This window comes from Adelges cooleyi, unplaced genomic scaffold (genome assembly GCF_023614345.1).
Source record: "Adelges cooleyi isolate 19-005CV unplaced genomic scaffold, UGA_ACOO_1.1 ACOO_flye_CR_arks_rails_tigmint_CR_PRNA_1, whole genome shotgun sequence".
Classification (NCBI taxonomy): domain Eukaryota; kingdom Metazoa; phylum Arthropoda; class Insecta; order Hemiptera; family Adelgidae; genus Adelges; species Adelges cooleyi.
This window is the reverse complement of record NW_026095751.1, coordinates 1827136-1855127: the sequence shown is the minus strand read 5'-3', so window position 1 is coordinate 1855127 and position 27992 is coordinate 1827136. Positions and strand designations below refer to the sequence as shown.

At 30.1% G+C, this 27992-nt stretch overlaps 3 protein-coding genes across 11 annotated transcripts in view; 1 reads left to right on the top strand and 2 right to left on the bottom strand.

Moving 5' to 3' along the window:
- Positions 1-715: 715 nt before the first annotated feature.
- Positions 716-27992, top strand: part of LOC126845700 (phospholipase ABHD3-like) — a 53144-nt gene continuing 25867 nt past the window's right edge. Inside the window, exons 1-10 of one of the 6 annotated variants that reach the window (XM_050584912.1) lie at positions 716-747; positions 896-969; positions 15108-15187; positions 15567-15736; positions 15798-16014; positions 16465-16577; positions 16633-16812; positions 16892-16949; positions 17012-17177; positions 18009-18845. In XM_050584912.1, the coding sequence (XP_050440869.1) occupies positions 15573-15736; positions 15798-16014; positions 16465-16577; positions 16633-16812; positions 16892-16949; positions 17012-17177; positions 18009-18196 (1086 nt within the window). In that variant the 5' untranslated portion in view covers positions 716-747; positions 896-969; positions 15108-15187; positions 15567-15572 and the 3' untranslated portion in view covers positions 18197-18845. Of the gene's footprint in view, positions 748-895; positions 970-14947; positions 14967-15002; positions 15188-15566; positions 15737-15797; positions 16015-16464; positions 16578-16632; positions 16813-16891; positions 16950-17011; positions 17178-18008; positions 18846-19645; positions 19734-27992 lie in introns of those variants that run through there. The other 5 variants (XM_050585002.1, XM_050584657.1, XM_050584575.1 and 2 more) reach the window with 5 other exon arrangements.
- Positions 2792-6425, bottom strand: LOC126835634 (uncharacterized). Its single transcript, XM_050568343.1, has 12 exons — positions 6321-6425; positions 6208-6237; positions 6052-6111; positions 5572-5628; positions 5185-5214; positions 4956-4985; positions 4841-4867; positions 4702-4752; positions 4448-4480; positions 4049-4138; positions 3582-3656; positions 2792-3048 (listed from the first exon to the last, which is right to left on the bottom strand). The coding sequence occupies exons 1-12, from the start codon at positions 6382-6384 to the stop codon at positions 2792-2794; spliced, it is 804 nt and encodes a 267-aa protein (XP_050424300.1). The 5' UTR covers positions 6385-6425.
- LOC126845990 (uncharacterized) lies at positions 8485-13166 on the bottom strand. 4 transcript variants are annotated; one of them, XM_050585258.1, is made up of 14 exons: positions 13068-13154; positions 12876-12945; positions 12766-12795; positions 12631-12687; positions 11250-11306; positions 10841-10870; positions 10666-10695; positions 10560-10586; positions 10378-10428; positions 10027-10059; positions 9773-9862; positions 9453-9536; positions 8996-9186; positions 8485-8690 (listed from the first exon to the last, which is right to left on the bottom strand). In XM_050585258.1, the coding sequence occupies exons 1-14, from the start codon at positions 13071-13073 to the stop codon at positions 8688-8690; spliced, it is 759 nt and encodes a 252-aa protein (XP_050441215.1). In that variant the 5' UTR covers positions 13074-13154; the 3' UTR covers positions 8485-8687. The 4 variants fall into 4 exon arrangements, 3 of the variants coding, with proteins under 3 accessions (XP_050441215.1, XP_050441130.1, XP_050441059.1); XM_050585173.1 differs by lacking the exon at positions 8485-8690 and having other exon boundaries at positions 8703-9186; positions 13072-13166; XM_050585102.1 differs by lacking the exon at positions 8485-8690 and having other exon boundaries at positions 8704-9186.

Genomic DNA, 27992 nt, shown 5'->3' with positions numbered 1-27992 from the left:
GAAATTATTATAAATAAAATCACTTTAAAACGAATGCCAAAAATCTTTGTTAATTCTAATTCCATTTCAATGATTTTTCTATCCATTCAATTTAGTTTAATTTTCAAGATTTTAATGTAATTTATAATTTTAATTTGTCATAAAATTAATATTAAATAATAAGAAAATCGATTTTAGTTAATTTATATAAAATTCATAAGTAAGGAAAATGATAAATAAACCTAATCCTAAAAAAATGTCTAGTTAAAAAAAATTGTCTCTACTACTGTTCCGTTTACTACATAAAACAATTTTGGCGAAACACAATATCTGTCAAAAGTTGAAATGTTCCAAAAGAAATCCTTGGAAAAGATTCAAAGAAACTGTAGGAAAAGTGTCAACACAAAAAAAAAAATCAAACAAGAAATCCTATTTTCCTTAAAGAATACACACATAAATATTTAAAAAAAACTTTTCGTTAAAAAGAAAAACACTAAAAAAATTGGCACACCTCTAAAGCGACTGAAAAATTGGGTGGTCGTAGAGAAACAAGTTGGGTGCCAATTGACGACCAAATCTGACTTCATCGGCGTAAAAAGCACACATTTTGATAAAAAAAAAATTAAAAAATACCCGTGAGCATTAAATTAGATTATTCCCATATCGCGTTATAACAACAAAAAAGTGTTAATACTGTTGTGTACATTTTAGAACAAACGCGGTGAGGTTGATAAACCCCAAATGGAATATGATGGAAATCCAAATGAGGTTAGTACAAAAGGCTAGCATTTAGCTGGTAGTTTAATACTAAACAAGTTAATACTAATTAAGTAATAGTACTTAAAATTCTTATCAATGAGTGACTAATTAATACGAACTAATTAGTGTAACATTAACATTATTGTGTGCATTTCAGATTTCAGATAACGTGTTAACAGACAGCACGAAATATCAACAGATAACCTCCAGTTGGATACATTTAAAGATTTGGTAAGTACAAAAGGCTAGCAATAGCTGGTAGTTTTATATTTTTCTACAGTATCATAATACTATACAAGTAATTCTAATTAAGTAATATCAATAATTAAGTAATGCTATTATAATACTGTTGTGTGCATTTCGGAATGATACATTCCGCTTAAGACAATAAGAAATGTGAAATAAAAAAAAAAAGTTGGAAGTTAGTAAAAATCTTTAAATAACTACATAATTAATATTATAAAGCAATCACCCGAACGCTATGTTGTCGCACTCTCTTATCTGCTCCAAAATGAAATCAATTCATACAATGGATGGTATATTGTTTCACATATTATTTTTAAATCTCATATGCAAAATCGGTTGTTTTTATTCCGGTTTTTACTTGTATTACAGAGTAGAACATTTATGACCTAGTTTGATGATTACATTATCAATTTGTATGAACCGATAAAAACTAATTTGTCAACATTACATAGTTAGCTGAATATAGAGTCTATTAAGTCACAGTTGATACAAAGTAAATGGTCCTCTACAAATAAAAGCAAAAAAAAAAAAATATAGTTAAAAAAAACTAAAAAACACGCTTAAATAGTAAAACAAACTAAAAAGTAGAAAATAATTTTCAATATAGAAATCAATTAATAAAAAATAAATAGTATTATTGTGAAAAAAGTGTGGGGCGCTTTTCAAGAACTGATATATGTAACACCCCACGCTTTTTTCACAATAATACTATTTATTTTTTATTTATTGATTTCTATATTGAAAATTATTTTCTACTTTTTAGTTTATTTTACTATTTAAACGTTTTTTTTAGTTTTTTTAAACTATATTTTTTTTATTTTCCACTTTTTAGTTCGATGTGCTTTAAAACCGTGTTTTTTTAATTCTAGTACATACGTGTCTCTATTACTTGAAAACTTCAGGTAAACAACAATGAATACACGCATGTACGTTCGGTTGCCTATCTCTTTTAGTTACATTGTTACATACAAACATACATACATACATACATACATACAAGTGAAGCTAATATAAGCGTGTTAAAAAAAAAAATCGCAGAAACCTAATAAAAAATTAAGAGTTTTACAACACTTATAAAATATGTATTAATAAATTTCATATTATTTACTTCTTAATATCTAAAACCATTCTCTACAACAATAACGTTAAAAAATTTACTTCAATTTGAGTTATAAGTATACAAAACATAAAATTATATTAATTTTATTATATTTAATATATAACAAAATAAGGTGAGGTCTGAGTCTTCTTGCCTCTTCTTATGAAACATCTACTTGTATTTTTATTGGTTAAGCATATTGAGTATTCTTAATACTATTATCAGGATTTATGTGTGGACAAACGGAATAAATTCCATATTTTTTATTTTAAACCACCGAATACCGTGTGCGGTGTGCACATGAAAAGGAGCGTTATCTATTGTTATCAATTAGTGTTTTAGGTTAGTTTATTTTTGAGTAAAAAATATTAACTAATAAATAAATCAGTAAATAGCCCTGACAGTGGATCAACGGTGACTGCTTCTCTGTAGATTGCTGCCTGCAATGGGTAAGACTCAGAAATGTTGAGCAACACTCTCAATAGTAATCAAACACAAAAAAAAAATAGTAAAGCTAGAATATCCAAGGTACCTCTTTAACCTAGGAAAGTACAGCAATGGCAACCGACAATCCACCTGAAACTCAGAAAGTCATCGGGAAACTCATTATTGTGAAATACATTAAATTAAATGACAACTCGTTTATTAGCGCAATATGAACATTTTATTTAAGCAAATTGTCAATAATATTATATAATTTTAGAACAATCATACAATTGATCTCTGATCTAAATCTAACACTTCCTTCAGTAATTTTACATTATTATTTATGTTATTGACGTTGACTTGCCACCATGTGCTCTCAATTTCTCTGTATATATATTTTGTAGTTCCATCCCATAGGGTACACGTACTTATAAAGTCAGTCTTATATTCTATAATACATGATCTTGGGAATTTTGTACTCATTAACAATGCTATCAAACGGCACATCCCCGATAAAGAGACACGATGTTTATATCTATCTAAAAAATGAAAACAACATTTTTTTTTTTTAGTATGCCAACATTATTTTACTAGCTACTACATTTCGTTATAGTTCTAGACACAATTACATTATTTGTAAAAAAAAAGTCTTAAAACAATAATAGAATATGCATGGTGTAACTAGATATCATAAAAATACAAATTTATGTTGTAAAAATTACTTACTTGGTTTTTTCTTAAAAATAAAAATTAGCTGTATACTCATTATATTTTAGTGTTTTTTTCCTATTAAATACCTTGTAAAAGAATATATAGATATGTGTGTTGTGTAAGTTTTGTAATTTTAAACTAGTAAAAAAACTAAATGTGCGTTTTACAGTAATAAAAAGTAGTCTGTATAAATTGGATATTTATGTCTACTATAGAACGTTTTAAGCATTATTATTATTGTTTTTGAAACAGAAATATTTTTTTTAAATCAATAATTTTCACCGGCTTGTATATATATATACAATATATTTATATGTATGTGTATACATAAATACCACGACGACTTTATATTAACACATACCTGCGATTTTAATTTTTAAAGTTTGTGTAGGATTAATCCTTCTTTCTTCAACAAAATTGGCCAAATTTTCAAAGTCTACAAATTTAATAAATAATTATGTAAATAAAAATAAAATAATAATTAGTTGCTCCTGATAGGTAAATGTTTGCATTGCATTTTGAAGAACTGTGATAATACTCATTTTGTGTACATCTTGCGATTAGTATTAAAGCATTATTAAATATAATAACTACGAATAGCTGTTATTAAGTCTCACTCTAAGTGTCCATAACAAAGTTAACTTTATTTTAATTATTGTGCTTATTACTATCAAATAAATACAATTGATCAGGAGCATTAAGCAGAGGAATAAATGACTGAGTGAAGTCTGTAACTTTGATACAGTAGAAATAAACTAAATCTGCGTGATATACGATGAGATATATATATATATATATATATATATATATATACATATCAATATTTACCTATAGCACGTCTGATTATATTTTTTAAGGCTATCCCAGTAAGACTTCTTCTCTCTTCTGCAAGTTGTTTCAAATCTAAGTCTTCAAACTCTACGAAAATCATTAAATGACCGTGTTGACAACGAAAAATACAAGTAAAAAATAAATTGCTCGTGATACATAGAATTGTGTTACACTTCTAATAGCTGTGATAAAAAAATGTTTAGTAGAATCAGCCAGTTTTTAGTACTTAAACTCAAAGAATATATTCATTATATAATTTACACTCAAAAAACTTGTTAGACATTATTACTGTAATAACTTTAATACGATGACGATCGAAATGAATAAAAAAAAGTTTTTACTCTAAACAAGATTAAAAGGCTTTAAGTTTAAGAATTTCAAACAATTTTTAATTACTTTGCTCTTCGTCAATTGTAGGACCATCGATATCTGTAATAAATTCATTACCGTTCAAATCATTATGCAGTTAAAAAACTAGGTTTCCATATATTTTTATTAATAAAAATCACTGTAAAACTGAGATTAATTAGACCAGACAACTGATGCATATAAGATACAGCTGTAATCCAATGATCCTAATCCAATTTGTATAGTTTATCTTTAGAACTACAATTAAACAATAATCATTTTTTTTTTAATTTTTTATTTACCTAATAACGTTTTTATTCTTTTTGTTAGTATGGCCTGGTAATATGTGAAATCTAAAATGTAGACAAAATATATTTTAAAGTATAAACGTTTTAAGATTGAAAGTGATATAAAATATATGAAAAATAGAATAGTCATTACTTTCCATGACTTCGCGGTTTTCATAATCTAAAATTAAAACGAAAACCTTGTGTGCATAAGAATAACAAATAACTTTGTGGAAATACTTCCATAATATGCAATGATTAAGTATTACCCGGTAAGCCGTACCCAATATTGATTTTTTCTGAAATTAACAATACATATTTTTATGATATTGCAATTAATTGTCTAGTCTATTATAAACAAGAAGCTTGACTCAATGTGCATTAGTAACTGTGGTGAAATAATATGCTCGAATATCCAACATAATTGGAATCTCATTGGAAACCTCAACGAGAAAGAGATATTGTAAATATTTTCATAAGACTCAATAAAAAAAATACCTGGTACAGCGATCATTAAGTTCATCGTGCCTGAAATGGACATTACATAAATTAATGATACTGTGTTTAATTTGCTATTATAAAGTTTTAATTATATTATTACAATGCCCAGACGACGGTCATGGTAGAAAAAACTTTATTAAGTAGATTAGAATTTCTTTGAAAATATTATGGCTGAATTGAAACAGATGTGGCATTTAGAATAAAATACAAAAGTTAAACCAGGTTGTCAGCGCAAGTATAAGTATTTTTCATAAAGATTCACTTTAGAATTTAATACTTATACAACGTTTTGTGAATTCCGTCAAGGTGAATTTGAGTTGTAATTTTCATACAATTATTTTCAAATACTTATTCTACTTTTATTTAATTTATAATTATAACTACCTAAATTATATCTATGTTCATTATCAACGATCATTTTAATTACTTGCTCCAATCCATCTAGAATAAAAAAAATAAAATAAAGATTTTATTTTAATAAAAGATAGAAATAAATTGAAATTTGGTATGAAAATCTTTAGAACAAGATTAAACAGTGCGTTGAGCAGTGGCGTTATAACTTAACACTTCTCCCACTATTAGGTTAAGTAGTCGTTGCCTAATACGAAATTTCCTCATGTAAATCATAGAAAACGCTACTTTAAAGTTAAAATATAACAATAAGAGTAAGTAAATGATTTAATTTTTACAACGTTAGTATTTCCACAGTGTTCAATACACTGGCTCTTCATATCGCGTCTACTTTACTTAAATATTCATAGAAAGTAGAAACTATAGATTTTAATTTACAAATGGCTGGACAATTATTGGGTGTACATAGCAAAACATTTATGTGTTAGCATATTATATGTAAATGTATCTTACTTGATTCAATATTATCTCCTATAGTAATCCGTTTATTATAAGCAAGGTTGATGGTTGCGTCTGTAACTCATTGTAAAATAAAATAAAAATAAATAAAATCAGTAAACTTAATAAACTTAAAAAAACTATTTTCTATTAAACAAAAATGTTACTGACTTGCAATTGCCACCAACTTCTTATAAAACGCTGTAAAAAAGTAGTATATTACATTTTATTATTTCAAATTTTTAACTTTCATGAGTAACTAATTATAAATATAAAATAATTACTTAGATCATGAAATGCCGAAACAGTTGCAAAGACAACTAGTAACGAAGAACACATAAGTTGCATTTTTATCTGCAAATAATAACAAACATAAAATTAAAATATGTTATTCAAAGTGGCCTCCTTTGCATAGTTGAGTAGGCCTTGGTTTCTTTATGATAGATATAACATATGTTTTTATTTTACCAGCCCACGACAATTTTAAGACCGCTAAGTTGATTTTTTTTTAAGTAGCAAAATCAATATCGAAATTGAAAGGTAATAAATTATGCCGAAATTTCAGTTGGCTCATCATAATGAGTAAAGCCAAAATCAATACTTGTAGTCTGTTAAATATTTGTATTGCTTTTTGTAAAATAATTCAAAAAACAAAATAAAAAAGGTAATTGACAAAAATATTTAACGTTTTATAAAATATTGTTATTAAAATTAGCTTTTAGGTATACTTTGTGCTCTTAATAATTTTCAAGCTTCAAGTTTTTTTAAACAACAGTTTTGATCTTTTTAGTAGGTTTGTATATTAGTTATTACAGGACATTAGTAATAAGTTATGATAGACCTAATAATAATTTTACTACTTTTGGAGATTGATAGTAATGCTTACTTAAAATTTTGTACTGAATTTCTCAAACAATCACCAACTTGATCAGCTTTTCAATGTTAATGTTTTAAAATAATCTTCTTGTGATTTAAAGACGTGCTCACATTTCGTTGAAAAAATAGAAACTAAATAAGTTTTTGCAGTGCACCTATGTTCAATTTTTTGCACACAGCTGGTTCATTAATTTGAATATGATTTATGGTGAAAATATTGTAGTTGGAGCGAGGAAAAATGGTATTATTATGAAACTAAGCAATACATCTAGGCCTAATGGCAAACGGTTAATGTTTATACAGCGAAAATTATATTTATTTCTATTATTTAAAGCCGCACTCATTGTTATGTCGGGGGCACTCTTTTGGGCTTAGCCCGAAGAATGATCACTCTCTCGTATATAAGCGCTTATACGTGGGGTGTTTGTTTCTGTTTGTGTACTTTTAACTTTGTTTGAATGCAAATTATATTTTGTTTGTGTGTAAATCATTTAAAGTTATTATTATTTTACATTTAAAAAGAGTTACCTTTTTCATTTTAATTTAATCATTACAAAGATGTAATTTAAAACAATAGTCACTGAGTTAATTTATGATAGGTTTCTTTATTATAAATTTGTCTCTAAACTCAATAAAGAACGTACGGATCAGTCATTGGCTCAACTAAGTTTTCATACTTAGCTCTAGGTCAAGGTGTGCCGATGGTATATTATATTTATACTTTGGAGTAAGTAAATAAATAATATTCAGGTTAGACCTAAAATACAAGCGTTATTCGAGTGTGTTTTTCGTGTATTGAACCAAGTTTGTATACGACACAATCACTCATATATCTAATATTTATATTAGAGAATTACAATTTAAATTTAATTTGTACGACCCAACTATTGGCAATGACAACATTTTGGAACAAACAGTACTTTAATAAATAAATAAAAACTAATTTTTTTATGAAAGTACCGAATATGGTTTTTTTTTTTTAATTTAATATGGTCTTACTAAAATGTTTCAACCGTTTTAAATATATTGATTTTTGAAACTACTTTAACGATAATTATTGAAATACTATGATTTGAACAACGTTCGTTATATGTATAGTTACAAGTGCAGTGTTTACAAATTAGCACCAAAGCATTTATTTCAAAATGATTTGATCACTTTTATTTTAAATAATTATTCTTGTAGACATCTCGTCCCCACTATGTTTTGTTCCCACTGTACTGGCTTACTCGGATAAAATCACTTTACCGGCCCCACTGTACGTTTATTTCTGGATTATGGTCTTTAATCTCTGATATTCAACAATCTGGTATAACCACTAGCCCATCTTTAATTATAATTAGATTAATCCGACTGACAATCGAATTAGGAGTAACTGGCTAATAATACTTTCTATATGTAATATAATAACGTGTATCATATGAGTTTTTATACACTTAATATAATCATCATTTCTCGGTGTTCAAGAATTACTCCAAAAATGTGCAACTTTTGTCCTAAATTGTACCATCGCCATCGTTGTAACAAAGTAGAAACATTTGTTCGTGCTTCTACATTTGTATTAGATCTTATATAAGTGGTATGCAATATGTTTCCAAGTGCGTTTTATTACATATCGTTTTATTTATATTGAATATGCTCACGTGGTCAATGTTAATTTTAATTCTGAAGAACGCTTTAACATATAATACTGTACTGTTTGGTTTGTTTAAGTCGTTCGGTTAAATGTAAGCCGGTATACAATTTAGCCTATATAGTGTGGAATGATCTGAAAATTACTAAAAATAGAAAATGAAAAAAAAATGGCGTCAGAAGGGGATAAACGCCGAAGATAATCAGTTTTTAATTTTTAAAAATGCTTCCAAACGAATCTGTCGGTAAAATATAGTAAAAAGCATAAATTATCTGTTTGAATCAATAAATGTTATAATAATGCTAAGTAAAGCCATTTATTATGTAATTTAAATGAAATATTAATAAAATTATACAATATTAGAAGAATTAAACCATTGATTTTTGGTCTAAACTATTCTAACTGTTCCTTAAGTAATTGTTCTTTATTGTTTATGTCATTGACGCTCACTTGCCACCATTTGCCATCAACTTTTCTGTATGTTTTGTGTGTATTTCCATCCCATATGGTACAAGTTCTATTTGAGCCAGTCTCAAGATTTTGTATGTATGATGTTGGGAATTTTGTACTCATGAACAATGCTATCAAACGACACATCCGTAATACAGTGCACTGGTAACAAACACCATGTGCATAGCTATCTAAAAAATTTAAGAAAAAAGTGTACTTTGAAAAGTTCTGCCCATATCCCTCTTAATCGTTTTTTCTAATATAAAAATAATTTTAAATATATATATATATATTTGGTCTATCCCTAGCAAATGTTTTTTTAAGATTTAAGATTTTAAGTTTTATCTTTATTATTATTATTATTGAATCAAAAATGTTTTTATAAATCAATTATTTTCATTGGTATGTTTGTATATGGTATATATATACTATATGTATACCATGACAACTCATTTACCTGATGCACTAGTGATTCGATTCCTTACAGTTCCTGTAGGATTAACCCTTCTCTCTTCAATAAGATTGATTAAATATTCAAAATCTGCAAAAAATCATAAATAACCGTGATGATGACCAATAATAAATAAAAAAAGGAAATGTGTTGCTTGTGACACATCATTGCATTATATTTCAAACAACTGTAGTTATAGTAATTTGATCAGAACTGTTTTTATAAATTACCTATTTCAGTAGGCCAACGATATAAAATGTTTTAAAAAATATAAATGTAATATTAATAGTTTAAATCCTTTATAACTCTACACGATTACTCCTTACCTAGAGCACGCCTGATTATATTTTTTAATGCTGTTCCAGTAAGACGTCTTCTCTCTTCCGCAAGTTCTGTCAAATCTAAGTCTCCAAAATCTGCGAAAATTTTTAACTAACCGTATTTATAAAAAATAATAAAAATTAAAAATGAATTGCTCGAATAAAAAGTTTATTTTAATTTCAATTACTGTTAAATATAAAACAGTAAAAAAAATTGAACTCTTAAACAAGCTTAAATCCATCGAAAAATTTGTAATTACTTTGGTTTTCAATAATTTGAGGAACTGGAATATCTGTAACAAATACATATATTATGAAATCACTGAACAGTTAATAAAACCCGGATTTTTTTATTTTAGCAATGACAACTACTCTAAAACTGATATTAAGTACATAAAAAAAATAATTAAAAATATTGTATAAGCATTAGACTCTATATTATCTAAAGGTTGGAATAAACGACTTAAACATTGTATTTTGAGTGATAATTATAAGCTTAAACTTGAAACGTATAGCTACTATACAACGTTCAGCTTAAATCAGTTGTCCATAGAAGTTTTTCTCTAGAACTACAAATAAGTAATTATCAGTTTTTTAAATTTTATATTTACTTAACACGTGTTCTATTTCTAGTGACATCCTACATTGGTAATATGTGGATTCTAAAATTATTTAAACAAATTTTATTTTAATTTTGTACATATTTTTTTTTTTTTAATATAGAAACTTATAATATAAATAATGCATAATATGGGTAAAGTATTGTAAATATAAAATATTAAAATGTGATTACTTTCTTTAATATTGAGGGGTTTTAATCCTATAAAATAAAAACGAACATTTTGAATGCATAAAGAATTTGTGAACAAATTTCCAAAATATGCAATGCAAATTTTTACCCGGTATAGTGCTCGCAATATGTATGTGCTCTGAAATAAACACTGCATTTATTTTCTATTCTATTATTAACTGGAAGGCATGTGAATTAGTAAACTGAGGAGAAACGTTCTCGAATGTATATTCAAGACAATGTGAATCCCGTTGGAAACTTCAATTTAAATGAAAAAAAATTACCCGGCACAGCGATCATTAAATTCATTTTGCCTAAAATAAACATTATACAAATTAATGATATTGGATTTAATTTGCTACTCCAAATTATATTATACAATTATAAATTAGAAGACTGAGGCCAAGGTAGAAACGATATTAATTAGAGTAGAATGTTTATGAAAATATAATGGCTGAATTGAAGCAGATGTGGCGATTAGAATAAATTATAATAATTAGACAAGGTCGACAGAGCTAACATCAGTATTTTTCAAAAAACATTCCATTAAGGTATTGAAACAATTTTTAACATTTATATCACATATGAACTGCATAAAGATGAATTTGAGTTGTAATTTTCGTATAAATTTGAAATACCTTTTCCACTTTTATATTTATTTATTTGTATTATTATTATGACGATTATGACTACCTAAACAATATTTATCTTCATTGTCAACGATCGTTTGAATTACTTGCTCCAATCCATCTAAAATAAACATAAGTATATAATAAAAAAATTAAATCAAATCAGTTATCAATAACTTTAGGATAAGATTAAACCGTGCCGCAAGAAGTTGCCATTTGACATAACGCTACTCTTTCTAATAGGTTGTATGCGACACATATTATAGTCCCTCTTCATTCAATAAAGGAATAAAGATGCTTAAAAGTCCCAGTTTTTGTACATTTATGATTTTCAATGGAATTAAATCAAATCAGACAATGCTTTTTTACCGAAATGTTATTAACGAAATAGAATAATATACAAAAATACTTAAGCTTTTTGGTCTAAATTCGTTTCTTATACCACCAAAATGGCTTTAACTTACAAACAAAATTGTATACTTTAAAAATAACCTGAAAAAAATTCAATTATGCAAACCGCTTTTTTCTTAAATATTGCCCATATGAAACATTTAAAAAACCACAAACCCTTTAACAGCAATTTAAAATGTTTAATTAAAATAAATAAGAATTAAAAAAAAACTATTTTGTTTATATTTAATTTCATAATTAGTTTGTATACTAGATGAATAAATAAATAATATACATGAATAGTTTATTTATGAAATAATATTTAACGTATTATGTTTAAACCTTCTTGAGTAACATATTTTGTTGCCTATTCGTTTGATTTTTATTTATAAAAGCGTTATTTATTTGATTTGAGTCATTATGTATTAAAATAAGATATGTGTTGTTGTTGGTTATTAAATAATACAGCTATTGCGCTTTATTATTTGTATTGGCTCAAAATAGTTATAATGTACCTACCCGAAGATATAACAATATATTTTTTTCGTCATACACGATTAATAAGTTAATTAGAAACTGTTTAATAATTACTATAATCATTACTATAAAACTTATTGGTTTAATCGTTTGCTACAAATGCGCCTAGCCATTGCTTTGTGCTGAACATAACATCTTCGAACAACCAAAATTAAAAATGAAATATCGCCATTTAAAATCACTTCTTTTTAGGCGGGTTTGGTAATTGAAAACAGTTTTTTTTTGTGTTTGAAATAAGAACTTCCTGTTATATGGCTTCTATTATAAAAATTCAAATCATATCGAAAATATAGTACATTATAAATGGGTCACTGCTTATTACCAAGTGTATTTTGTGTAAATTAAAGAAAACACTACTTTAAGTATAAATATAAAACTGAAAGATTTAATAATTACAACATTAGTATTTTCACAATGTTTAGTACATTGGTTTTACAAATGACTTGACAATTAAGCAGACGTAACACAACTTATATATATATATATATTAGCATATTGTTTTTAAATATTTTTCTTACTTGTTTCAACATCTCCTATAGTATTATTCATATTATAAGCAAGCTCGATGGTTTTGTCTGTAATACATAAGTGTAAAATAAAAAAAATTGTATAAAAGTAGTAAATTTTAAAAGCTTAAAAACGATATTACTGACTTGTAACTAAAACCTTCCTTTTATAACACGCTGTAAAAAAGTGAAAGATTGAATTTAATTTCAATTTCTTAACTTTCTTAAAAAGGTAATCGGGAAAATAAAATAATTACTGAGATCATAAAATGCCGAGATATTTGCAAAGACAAATGATATCAAAAAACAATAAAGTTTCATTTTTATCTGTAAATAATAATGTATGCTAATATATTTTACTGTAGTACACATTAAGTAAAATACTATTGAATACATTTAAATCTATTATAGAATTCTTTTGAAATTGCCAGTTTGATGGAAATACTTACATACATTTTTCAACTGATAGAATTTCCAAGGCAACAATCGACTTGAACAGCTTTTCAAATGAAATAACTATCATACAATGGTCTTTTGGCGACTCATAGTTCAAGGTCTTATATTTTTATAAGAATATTTAAATCCAAAAAAGTTTTCGCCGCATGTTAATTTATTTACACAGCTTGATGATTTTTTTTTTTAATATCAAGACAACATCACCGTCGGGGATTTTCGACATGTGAATTTGGCCCTTCCAAATTGAACTTGCAAATTGCAAAGCCACTACATGGGCGTTGCTAAAGTACTATAAAATCGAATTGTCATATTCTTATGATTACCGAGTGGGTTTCAGAATTTCCACATCCAGTAACTGCGTTTAAAATCATTATTTAATATACTGTACACAATTATTTAATTTGCAAGCCTACTTAGGTGATGTGTATGAAAATCATCAAAAAATGCATTCAAACAAAAAGGACTCGGAAATTAAATAATTATGTACAATATATTTTATGATAACGTTGAAGACATTTAGTGGACCTCCAAACTTAAAAACACAACTTGCAAAATAAACAGTGATGTATAGTATTTTAGTATATTGTATTTTAAGATAGATTTGAACACATTTAGTGGACTCAAAAATAAAATTATAGGAATGTGTTAACTACATTTTAAAGTGGTCCAGGAGTTATTTAGTAGACTTGCAAATTCTAAAACTAAACATGTAATTATTTTTTAAAAAATAAATAACACAACAAAATGCAAAACGAAAATAAGTCGTATAGAAAAATACATAATATGAACATTGTTAATGGTAGTTCTTAGTTAGATAATAAGCCCAGCATCAAGGATGAAGGAGTTAGGTGACCATAATTTGATAAATTATTTTTTGGGAAATGAGTCTAAAAAACACTTATTACAACATTTTAGAACATTATAAAAACAGTATAAATGTAATAAATTGCTTATCATTATTTAGTTTGTTTATTGATGGAATTGTTTAATAGAAAATGTTTTAAAAACGATACTGGAACTTGTCATTAAATGTATTAAATTATATTGTATTTAATTATTTTCATACAAAATTGAATAATTTCATATGCACGTTAAAAACAAATTCTATTGAAACTGTTATTTTGTTAGCCATGGTCTTACAGTATTTAAAAAAAATACTATAACACATATACAACTTCATAATGTATTGATATACCGTACGCTACCTTCTTAAACGAGTAAACTAAAATGGAAAAAAAACAAAATGTGTTTCAATGATTCATGCAATCAGCATACAATATGAAAAAAAAATTAGATGCCGACTTATATCATATACTAAGTAAGATACATCTTACGTAGTTTACAAACAGTGCAGTTCAATAATAATATTATAATATAAAGTAGATACTTTATACATTAAACTTAAGTCGTTTTTCTTTAATCTACGTTTTTGGTTCAACTGCAATTAATGGATTTACATATTATTATTTGATATCATTATTAAAGAATTAAAGCATTTTTTTTCTCATACTTAAATCATTTTTTCTACGAAAACTAATTATGCAAGCAACTTATATAAATTATTTATTGTTTCATTGTTTCACACAAGAAAAAATGCAATTGTAATAAAAAAATGAGTTATTCAAGTTAAATAAATAAAAACAAATGAAATGCAACTGACCTCTAAAACAAGTTAAAAATAATGCTAAAAATATTAAACTACATTTATTGTTATTCATCATGTACTTTTCCATTGAAATTTCTATTGTGTTTCACATGCCAAAATTTAATTATAATAGACCTAAATGTTAATTAATAGCAAAAAAAATGCATCGCATCTGACCTCCAAACTAGTATAAAACCGCAAAGTTTAAATTAACTAAATAAGACATATCTTGTGTAGTTTTCAAACAGTGCGTTTCAATAATAATTATATATATAGATAGATAACAATTCTGCATACTTTATTTCCTTTACTCTTGTTAAGATTTTAACCAATTGTAAAACTGTTATTCATACAATGGATTTTTTTGTTAATCAAATATTCAATTTAGGTGGTTTTTCTTTGCTCGGTGTTTTCGGATCAACTGCAGTTATTGGATTCACATATTATTATTTGACATCTGTAGTCCAAGTAAGTAGTTATAAATATATTTTAGAGTTAGGTATTCGACAATTTTTAAAAAACTAAAAGCTTAAACATAAAGATAAAACAACAAGAGTATAATATAGACTCTAGAATTCCGGAAAGACAATAGGGTAGAATAGGTTTTCTTAAGACAACAATTGTTTTAAGTATAAGACTAATGTAGGATACAACCTTTATCGTACGACTGGAAATCACTTTTGAGATATCATTTTAACTTTTTAGTCTCATTATAATATGTACTTAAGCAATAAACATTTTGTCTGGTCGATAACCAGTTTTAATAACGATTTATGAACATTAGTGTTATCGCTAACATTTTAAATAATGTGTACAATTATAATATACAAACAAATTGTTCACTTAGGAACCTATGTTACACTGCAAAGAAGGCAATTTCAAGAGATTTCTTTACCAAAATGTGCCCCTTACAAAAGCAAAAATGTGGCCGTTGGTATTGGGTTTTGAACCTCATGTGAATACTCTGATAGCAGCTTTTATGCGACATCTATTTGTGCCATCCGTAAAATATGACAGGTACACCTCAATAATGTCGATGTTATTGTATGGCGTAATTTATTAAGCTAATTTTTTCTAGAGAATTACTGGATCTCAAAGATGGCGGTCAAGTAGCATTAGATTTTTTAGAACCAAATGAAAATTCAAAAAATGGAGATGTCACGATTTTGATATTACCTGGGCTTGGCCATAGTTCTAGAACTGGGTATGTGAGAGCTGCATCATTAGCCCTACAAAAATCTGGATTTCGAGTAGTTGTTTTTAATTATAGAGGATTGGCTGGAATCAAATTAAAGGTTAGTGATAATATTATAAATATTTATATTAATTGAGAAAGCTCCTTTTAATAACCAATTTAGTCTAGAGTAGATTATTTACTGAGTGTAAATAAATTTGATGGATGAATAAATAAAATAAAAGATAAATACAATATATTTTTCGTTTTAACTTGTTTGTAATGGATATTGTTCTTTCATTATATGATAACATTATAGTGGTATCTTATAATTTTAGTTTTTTATCCAAAACCTCAATCAATATCTACTATGTCGTTTTTAAACAAATCTATTATAAACGCATCCGATTCTAAGCCAGTTTACTAAAATATAACGCCCATCGAGTAGGCGAAAAAACGGAAAAGTCCTTACTTAAATTATTGCACTATTAATTTTTTCGTTTAAGTCGTTTTAAGTTTTGTCAATGTTTTTATCCAATTTCAAATAAAAAAGATTATTTTTTATATTTAGACGCCAAGAAGTTATTCCGGAAGCAATATAGAAGATCTTACAGAGGTTATTCATCATGTAAAACAAAAGTACCCCAAAACTGTTTTAGGTGGTTTAGGAATATCGATGGGTAGGTAAGTAACCGTAACTGTTATAATTGTTTATATATTAAACATTTTTGTTTTATAGTTCGTTGTTAGGAATTTATATGTATTCTAACGATCAATATACTCATAAACATTTGAGTGCTGCAATGTTTGTATCAGTGGCTTGGAATATAAAGTCTTCCGCATCATCTATGTCAACAAGTACCATGAACCGTATGATTGATTCGTATTTTACACGTTGCCTTATACATTTTGTGAAGAAGTTTGTTATTTTATATTCCGCCACAAAAGTATGTTTTTTTATGTATAACTTATATATCACATTTAATATTTCCATTTAGGAATAGGAAAGTCCTTGACTGTCCAAACCAAAAGTGGAATTACAATGAAGTAATTAAGGTATGAAGACGTGTAACGGTTTTGTCTAAAATATAATTTACTCAATTTTTTTTTGATTTCAGAGTAAAACTGGAGACGAGTTTTGTAGAAATTTCACAATTAAAATGTTCGACTACGACACGATTGATGATTACTATGATTCTTTTTCAATACATGACAAAATAAACCGCTTTAATATACCATGTTTGTGTTTGAGTGCTGCTGATGATCCTATATCTTTAAAACCCGGTAAAATCATGTTAAAATATTGTTACCAAGATAGAACTACATCTTGCATACATTATTATTTTTTATTTTTATTATAAAACTTAAGTTAGGAAATGTTTTTCATTTACCTATGTTTCATTTACCTAGTTACAATGTGATCTTAATTTTTCCCATTTTTATTTGTTTTTACCCCCCTCCTAACTCAGTTTTTTGGATAGCAACTTTTGAAACTTAAATGTTAACGTATATATTTTTTAACTTTTTAGGTTGAGAATATTGTACTACAAATTTTGACTTGTCGATAACGAGTTTCGGTTATTTATTTTTAAAGTTATTGAAGTTTCATGTTTAGGGCAGGAGGAAAGGTGAGGTGTAGTATTATTTTTATCTGCGCGCATTTCCCAACCGCACTTCCTCTCCCATCATAACTTCAAAACACTTATAAATTGAAAAATGATCATCCGAAACTGGTTACCGACCAGTCAACATTTTTAGTAAATTATGATCAATTTAAAAAGATAATAAAATATATATATGTTACCATTTAAGCTTCAAAAGTTGCTATCAAAACAACTAAGTAGGAAGGGGGTAAAAATAAATACTGAAAAATTGAGATCACATTGTATAATAACAATATGAAAAAAAATTCTATTTTATTTCTTATTAAACCCTACGAGATATTGAGTGGTTAATGATAAAAAAAATCACCCTTTATATCTGTTTAGTTTATACATTAAATAAATACATATTTTTAAACACCGGGCCGATTTTTTAAATGTAGAATTTTCGGAGAACTTAAATTGTACACAATAAGTACTTTCAGACATTAATTATTGTCAATTTTAATTTTAGATGTACCTATAGAACTAGCTTCCACTACAGAAAATGTTGCTATTTTGTTAACTGCAAGAGGAGGACATATTGGATTTTTCGACAATTTTAGACCGTTTTCAGGAAAGGATGAATTCATGATACGACTTATATTGCAATATTTCGAAGCAATGTTTGAAAACGATAACTACAAAAAATTTACAAATTGACTGATCGAACTTGACTCATATTTTTGTTGGTCATACAGATTGAGTTAAGAACAAATATATGATAATATTTTATACATAATTATATTTTATGAAAATGATTAGATAAAAAGTTGAAGATCTGGGGTATAACTCATTTATTTGAAAAATGTATTTAAGTGCTGGTTTGAAGTGTACTGGTTTAGACTGTGAATTATGCATCGAATAAGTATTAGAAATGCACTTAAGTTTTCGTAAATATTACCAGATTACGCGTTACATAGTACGGTTAAATTTTAAGACAATTGTTTTCGATCGAATATACACATGTGTAGAGGTCCCAAAATTATATCGAGCTGGATTTTTTTGGGTTAATGTAGATATGGTTGAAGCGATCCTCCGGTTGTTGCCGTTGAACCTTACTTCTTTTGTTCTACGAATGACTCTACTCGGTCTTTTAGAACAACAATATATTTCCTTTTTTTCTCGATTACATAAAACACAATTTACAAATATTTACATATGGTGTTAGGGTTCGGGGATCGTGTTGGGTCTTACATTTGTGGGGTTGGTGGGTCACCTAATTCACCCGTGGTCAGCCCTACTATGCAACCCTCACTACTAGAGCGACTCAATTAAGCCCTCTAATCCAGCCTAACACCCTTAAGATCACTTTTTTGAACCTTAAACTGAAAATTTAAATTCCTATTTGGAAGTAGTGTTAATGGACGCTTCCTTCTTTCACGTCGTCTTGTCTAGTTTCTATTTCAGCTCATTTACCTATTGTTTTATTGTATAGATTGTAAATATTGTCTTTATTTTAATAAAAAAAATAAAAAAAACTTTTTAAATTTGGAATATTATAATAAACATTTGGATGATAACCAGTTTTGGATAATTATTTTTAAAGTTAAAAGTTAAAAGTAGGACAGGAGCGGATGTGCGGTCGGAAAGTGATAAAAATATTACTACACTCAACCTTTCCTCCTGCCCTAAACTAGAAACTTTAATAACTTCAAAATTATTATCCAAAACTAGTTACTGACCAGTAAAAAATGTTAGTGAAATATTCTTAATTTAAAAAGTTTAAAAAAAATATACATTACCATTTAAGAGTCAAAAAATTGTATCAAAAAAACTAAGTTTCGAGGGAGATAAAAGCACTATGAGAAAAAAATTAAACTATTAATTAAACACATTGTGATAATGAGTGGCCCATGATAAAATATGAATCACCTGGTTTTCTTTATTTATTTTATTGAATATTTACATCTATACAATTATGCACAACAGTAAATTATTAGTAAACAATAATAAGTGAATAACAAAACATGAAGTAGGGGGGCAACCAATGGAGCCACCTACTTTGATTTATGAGTGGAAAACAAAACATATGGCAGTTATTAATATCTTAACATCCAATAAATTGTCTGATAGGATTAAACTTTTACGGGAATTTTATGACGGTTATAGATATAAAGTGAAAATGGACTACGATCAAAAAATATCATTGGATAAAGGTGGACTTGAAAAAGATCTCAAGGACTCTGAAAACAATGTCAAAGATGGAACTGACGCTACTAAAACCATAATACATACTGAAATTGTCGAAAACAATATTCAGGATACTATTGAGTGTGCTGAATGTACTGAAGCTACTAAGACCACATCGAATAAGAAAGAAATAAAACCAAAGATTTTGAATACTATTAAATGTGTGAAAAGTTGGTCAATTATTTAAAACAAATTTTAGATGGTGTGGATTTTTCTGCTATTAAAAATTTTATTTATCAGACTTTTCCTTAAGATTTAATATAATTTTTCATAATTACATTAAATATCTAAACATATGATTTGTTAAATTTTTTTAAAAAAATTATTCTCCTTTAACTTCGTTAATTAACTTGTTTTAGTCCAAAAATAAAAACTATTTATTTCTTTAAACGTATAATATAATAGATTGTGTTATTTTATGTATCACTATTCATTATAAAAGAATAATATTTCTTACGTCTGTATTATATTAGATTTATTAATTTCAATACTTTAAGTTTTTCTCTGATTTTTAAAAAAATTGCAAAAAAATAAGTCCGCCCTTATTGTAGTTAAATCCTATTGAATTTATTATCTATTATATTATCGACTATATTCATATTATTTTGTGTTATCTTAATAATGATTATCTATAATGTATGTAAAAATTATGATTTTAGTACATTAAACATAAGAAGGAGATATTACAATCGTATCAAATAATACAATATAAAATTTGTTATGCATTATGTAACGTGAAATATTTTATAGTGTTAAAGCCAATACCCATTTTGTAGTGCTATCACAAATATCAACGTAACGAATATAGTTGAAATTATTCTGCAACTGTAGACATTTATAATGTTTATTACAAAAAAAAATATTAATAAGAGGAAATAAATACAATTAAAGTTTTAAAACCAATTAAGAAAAACAAAACATTCACACGATGCAGCATCCAAATTTATAATAGAAAAATAAAAATCTATGTTTTCTGATAGTTTTTTTTTATTATAATAATTTTATCACGGATTTAGGGCTGAGGAATATAAAAATTATGTTACTTCTAGCATCTCCATTCATATTCCAACCTGAATCGGTGATAAATATTATTATAATAAAAAAAAACTATGAGGAAACATAAACGTTTACCGAGAGGTCGGTAAACGTTTAAAGAAATAAATAGTTTTTATTTTTGGGCTAAAACAAGTTAATTAACGAAGTTAAAGGAGAATAATTTTTTTAAAAAAATTTAACAAATCATATGTTTAGATATTTAATGTAATTATGAAAAATTATATTAAATCTTAAGGAAAAGTCTGATAAATAAAATTTTTAATAGCAGAAAAATCCACACCATCTAAAATTTGTTTTAAATAATTGACCAACTTTTCACACATTTAATAGTATTCAAAATCTTTGGTTTTATTTCTTTCTTATTCGATGTGGTCTTAGTAGCTTCAGTACATTCAGCACACTCAATAGTATCCTGAATATTATTTTCGACAATTTCAGTATGTATTATGGTTTTAGTAGCGTCAGTTCCATCTTTGACATTGTTTTCAGAGTCCTTGAGATCTTTTTTAAGTCCACCTTTATCCAATGATATTTTTTGATCGTAGTCCATTTTCACTTTATATCTATAACCGTCATAAAATTCCCGTAAAAGTTTGATCCTATCAGACAATTTATTGGATGTTAAGATATTAATAACTGCCATATGTTTTGTTTTCCTTTCATCTAACTCGTAAATTACTATTTGAAAATCATCCTGGATGCCTTATTTCAAGATCATCGCGAATTCCTTCAATATATCGGTAAATGATCCTAAATATGTTTTTGGCTGAAACATTTTTAGCGATTCCAAGTGGTTCACAAATGCCTGAACAACGCGTAACATTATTGTTTTTAACAATACAATAAAATATTTGTGAACACATTGCAGCGAGTTAACAATTATATATAACGATGACATTGGATTTTTAACCGATTTCATCTTAGTAGACAGCACATCTATAATTTCGTCACTATTTTTTAAGCCTCCAAAACTTTTAGTAAGATTATCCATTATCTTTTTGTCCTCAATTACGTTGTTTAAATATAGCCGGTCAAAATCAACACCTTGAACATTACTCTTTAAACTTCGCTGCCGTTTACATTTATTTGTAAGCTTACGCGGCACAGACTTTAAGTTCACTATGCCAACAGCACTGATGTGTTCAGTAAAACGGAGCCTACTGTATTTTTAATAAAAAAAATATTTGGGATTATGCGTTCATGGAACGTTTTGCATGAATTGTTCAATTAAAAATACTTGCAAATGTAAAGCCCCTTAATTACTGTGTTCCGGATCTATAAGATCGCAATTCTAATTTATTCGGTGTGTTTCAGTCTTTTGTTGTATTAAGTTTGTACAAAAAAAATCGTGATGGTTATGCGAACCCGTATAACTGAGACAATAACATGGTTTTATTTAACGATGGTGAAGTGTTTTTTATTCTATATTGCTTTGCTGCTTCGCGTTGTCTTATTTTAAAACACAATATATGCGTTAATTTAGTATTGTTGAACCAGTTTTAAGAATCATTCTGTATTTTTTTGGAAGTTCAAAGTTAATGATGAAACACTGTGTGCGTTTGAGTAATGAGCAAATGTATACTTCTGTTAATAGTTACTTCTGTTCAAGGTTTTCAATTTTTATAAGCAAAGCCTGGAAGAAATAATAAGTCTACTTCGCGTTACCCAAAATGTACAAATAATATGACATAATATTACATGGTTTATTTTTGCTATCGAAAACAAGTTATTTTATCAAATGTATTCGGTTCGGTTGTTTGTGTTCTTTTAATGTATACTTAGTGTACACCTCTTAGGCAATCAGCTTTTAAGTCGTTTTCAAACTGTTCCATAAAAACCATTTACACCGAATACCCATATATTTATATTATTACTGTTTGGTTAATAAATGCCTACATGAGCATAATAATTTACTGTTGTGCATAATTGTATATATGTAAATATTCAATAAAATAAATAAAGAAAACCGGGTGATTCATATTTTATCATGGGCCACTCATTATCACAATGTGTTTAATTAATAGTTTAATTGTTTTTTCATAGTGTTTTTACCTCCCTTGAAACTTAGTTTCTTTGATAGATGAAGAAACTTAAATGGTAACGTATATTTTTTTTTAACTTTTTAAATTAAGAATATTTCACTAACATTTTTGACTGGTCGATAACTTGTTTTGGATAATCATTTTTGAAGTTATTAAAGTTTCTAGTTCAGGGCAGGAGGAAAGGTGGAGTGTAGTAATATTTTTATCACTTTCCGACCGCACATCCTCCCTTGTCCTAACTTTTAAACTATTTTAACTTTAAAAATAATTATCCAAAACTGTTTATCAACCAAATGTTTATTATAATATTCCTAATTTAAAAAGTTAAACAAATTTTTCCTTTCTTATTAAGTTTCAAAAGTTGCTATCAAAAAAACTAGTTTTCGAGGGGGTAAAAACATAATGATTTGTGAAAAAATGATATCACGTTATAATATATGATATATGATATTGGACACAATGGCAAGACATATTGTAAACCAACCATCAACCGTAAACATATCGAAGTACAAAAAATACTATTTATGCTTATTACTGTTTTCTAAGGAGTTTTTTTTAGGACGCTTTTGCCACTATTAGTTATTCAAACAATTATTTATAAAAACTGCGGACTTCCCGAACCAAAGGATATATATATACATTTATATATTATACATTTGTATAATATATATAAATTTACATATTGTATTATTATAGCATTATAAATTTATTTATTATATCAATATTTCAGGGCTACAAATTTACTACAACAAACTATCGTCATATTCAGACTATTTAATGTATTTATTTTATGGCTTTTTAAAATTCTGCTAGCTTATTTTTTTAATTTTGTGTAGTAATTCTTATAATTCTAAAAGGTGAGTGTGTGTGGGTTTATTTTGTTTTTGTCAAATACTGTAACATTTGTGCGATTTGTAAATGTAATATTTAAATATTAAAACCTTATACAAATGTTAAATAACTCGTTCTCTGCTTATTAAGAATATAAATTAACCTTAGCTGCCACGTCTTTGTTGCTGATAGTAAAAAAAATACAGTCAACAGGTATTCGAAAAATACTTTTAATACAACATACTTTTTTATTTATTTCTTTTACAAAAAATGGTACATTTGATGTTTTTGACAAAGCAAAACAAAATAGGAAATTGTGTTTTCCCTAATTGTATCCACCTTACACTAAAAATACAAGTTTAAGCAAATTATTGACAGTGATTTTATATGTATCTACAGATACGCTTCGAAGTGTTTATCTGAAAGTGATTTTATCTATACATATTACATATATAAGCATACTAATAGTTTTAATTTAGGTTTTGAATGTATTCAACTAACATTTTTAATTTTAAATAAAACTTGTGTTATATGCGTTTTGATAATATAGACAAAAGACAAATAGCTGTTAGTGTTCTACATTTTTTTTAATTTTTACGTAAAGGACAAGGATGGGTTTTACAAATACAATTTACTATTTTTTTTTTATGAAAAACAAGTGTTTTTTTTGTTCTACCTAGATTTATTATTTTGAATCGTGTGTGAGCAGCCGTCGTGTGTGTACGCGTTTCTGGCCGCTCCGCGATAAAGTGAGTGCATTAGAAAATTGCAGTGCCCGTTTTTTGTGCTTTACGGGTCAAAAATTTAGGCTCGGCCCAACGGTTCTAACGCGGGGTCTCGCTGGTCGCTGAGCCCAAAATCGAACTTCCTACGCGTGTTTAAAGTTTGTTCAAATTGTATAATAGCGTGTGTGTAATGATAGTGTTATAATATATTACCACGGGCGTTAATGCAAGAGTTGTCGACACGTACGGTGGACGGGCCCAAAGTCAAACTCTAATAACTCGGCCCTGGGTGGTCGCAGAACCGCGATTCGAAGAAGCACTGACAAAGTTCCTTCCAGGGAACACGAAAAGCCAAGTCGGTAAACCGTAAGTGCTATGGCTTTTGTTTAACTGGGCTTTTTAATTTAGTGCTGAGCCGGCACGCGCCGTCGCGGCGTCGAATTACATATTTGACTGTAGGCCGCGGAATTTCAACGGCGCGCGGAAAGTAGGCCGTGGAACTAGGCCGTGTTTACAACGCGTGTCATATGCGTTAGGAATTAATTTCCTTGCTATTTTTGTTTTTTTTTATTATTTAATTAAAAATTTCATTTTTGGAGAAAGAGTGAAATAAAATAAAACATAATAATAAAATACAAATAACAGTAAACGATGCCGTGGCCGTTTAGCTCAAAGCATATTAGCGCTTCGAGCACACCAAGGGGTTCGAGAAAGGGCCTTTTGGACTCGACGCTCAACATAACGACCTCTTCTTTTCCGTCGTTTTTGGACACGACGGAGGAGACATTTGTCAAAAATTCGTTGAGTACTAGCCGTGCCTCAACATCCAAGCTAGGCCGAAATCCTTCCCCCGCCGTTTCCCGTAAAAAAAGCAGCTACGGAGGGGAAAAGTGGGAGAAGAACACCAGGGGGGAAAGCGAGAAGGAGGGAAACAAGAAAGGTGCGGGATGGGCATCGACAGGAGCAGCCGCGGCCGCCGGAGGGATCGGACTGCTTGGGGGGTTTGCAAGTAAAAACTCCTCCTTCAATGCCTCGTTGTTTGGACCCAAAGTAAATGGGACGGTGATCAACAACGGCGGCCGGGACATCCCAAGCTGGAAGAGCCACCAGTGGGCGCTAGCAGAGAAAGCGGCGTCGTGGGTAGGCCTGCGGCGACAACGGCTGCTACCGCATCGACTGTAGTTGGCGGGAAAAAAGTGTTGGACCATGCACTGCAAGCCACTGGCGATAATAGGGACCGCATGAAGGAGGGGGAGATTAGCACGCTGGCACCCACTCAAATATGCGACAGGGCAAAAGGCGGATTTGCGGTACCACCCGTTCACAAGATTGAACGGGATGGTGACGCATCGCCGGAAATAGGGGGGATGGAGCAACCCCCCACTGCAGCAGCTGCCAAGGAAGAACAGGACAGGGCACCGGTCTCTCCCGTTCATCTAAATGAACGAGATAGTGATTCGGGGGCCCTGCAAGGAGAAAAAGGGCGCGAGAACAAGGTGGTACCCACGTCCCCAAGTGACTCAGGATTTGTAGACGACAAGGTGTCCGACTTTATATCGAGCATCATCCACGACCGTGGGACGATATACTCGCCTGGCTTGTACGAATATTGCTTGGAAAAGATGGCGAGCACCGGGGAACAGACTGGAAACGGAACAAGGAAAATTGGAGATGGATTCGAAATTGGAAAAAATACAGAAACCGCGGAATCAACGACCGGAAATAGGACCCCTGCGGTGAGGAGGTTGAACCCACCACAGCTGTATGGCCTTCAACAAAAAATCAATCGAGAAAATATGGAATTACAAGGCAAAGAGCAAACCGTTACTGCGACAGGGGCTTCGGACACCCAGTCGCCGGTGGTGGAGAGTCATATCGCGAGCTCTCCGGCACCGTCGTCAAGCGATCGTGACCTACCGGGAGGGGCGTCGAGTCAGGCCCCAGGCGGTGGCATCAATGCCATCGAAACTACTGATTGTGTGCGTGAAGAGCAGGCGTACACGGGTGGACAAACCTCAATGTCCATCGACACTACTGCAGCAACAGGAAACGGAGAACGACCCAAAAAGACCTTTGGGCGTAGGACTACAAAGAGAGCCAAGCCGGAGACTTCCTTTGGGGAGGAGGATCTCCTTAACGTGGATGGGTCGCCAAAGGAAAACCCCGAGCAAGTAGAGGGAATCTTGACGGCCGGAATGGAAAGAGCAGCAGCCCAAGCTGAAGCCCTTCATATGGCAATGGCAAACGTTGAGTTGCCTGAAACTGTGAAGGAGGCGGCTGACAAATTTATATTATTTGTGCGCGGCTTAGATTGTCTCCTGGCAATCAGAGAGAACCCACAACAGCAGCCGACAAATGCGTGCCTGGCAGAAAGCGACCAGGACATGAGAACGCTCAAAGAGAACGTCGAAGCTATCGAAGCCGCGGTCAGTGCAAGAAACGGAAGGGGTATTAGTCGCGGCTAAGAATCTGACCGGGCTGATCGAAGGGATCGGTAAAAGGAAAAGGCCACTGAGGGTCGACGGGGTGACACACACCAGCCCACCGAAAGCAGAGACGGCGAAAGGAGGCCCCTCATCCCCCAAAAACGGATGCAAAATGAAACCTAAAAAGGGCAACACCCAGGTTAGACAGGACTTCCCTCCGCTAGGAGAAAGCAGCGGGGTGAGTGAGTCGGAGCGAACCCAGGCCGAGCAGTCCACCAAGACGAGTATGTCCCCTGCCCAAAGCGCACAAGCCAAGCCGAAGTGAATAGAAGTTGTCAGCAAGGGCAAAAAGGCAGGTGTGAGCGGCCCCCCCCTAGGAAAGAGCCTTCAGCAGAAGACCTGAATAGGAGGGCATCAAGGACGGAGGCCATCAGAAGCATCGTTAAGGACGGCCCAGTGGCAGCCCACTGGAACGACGTGCGCCTTCCGGTGGTTTCGAGGGGCAAAGACGGGACCAAAGGAGTAGCCCGCTTATTGGCCCCGCTAAAGGTAGCCGCACAATTGGTCGAAGCCAAGAAACTAAGTGTCAAATGGACAACTTGTCACGTCAGGGTCATGGATGACAAGGGTCCACGATGCTTCAGATGTTTGGAGCGGGGCCACACGTCCACCCGCTGCAACGGACCAGACCGGTCGGGACGGTGCTTCCGGTGCCATAAAGAGGGGCACGCAGCGAAGGACTGCCAAGAAAAAACCGAAGTCAATGCTACCACTAACCCACCGCAAGAGAAGAGAAAGAGGAAGAGGAGGAACAGGACCATAACCAACACCTCCAGGCTGCCAGAAGGTGCAAGCAAGGAAAAACCATCGATCAAGGAGAAACCTGAAGGCGACCGAACAACGCGACGTTGTTTCAGGTGCCTGGGAGTTGGACATCTAATGAAAGGTTGCACTGGCCCAGATAGGAAGGGTGGTTGCTTTAGATGCGGGTCGAAAGACCACAAGATCATCGAATGCAAGGCGTCCAGGGAGGACCGCAAGTCGTTCGACGAGCTAACGAAACAACCACCCCAGCATAAAAAGAAGATCTTGGTGGTTATAGAGGATATCGACGCCGAGGATGAGGTGTCCTTTATGGAGATGGACCCAATGCAGGGTCCTTCTACCGGCCAGCCTGGTGTATGAG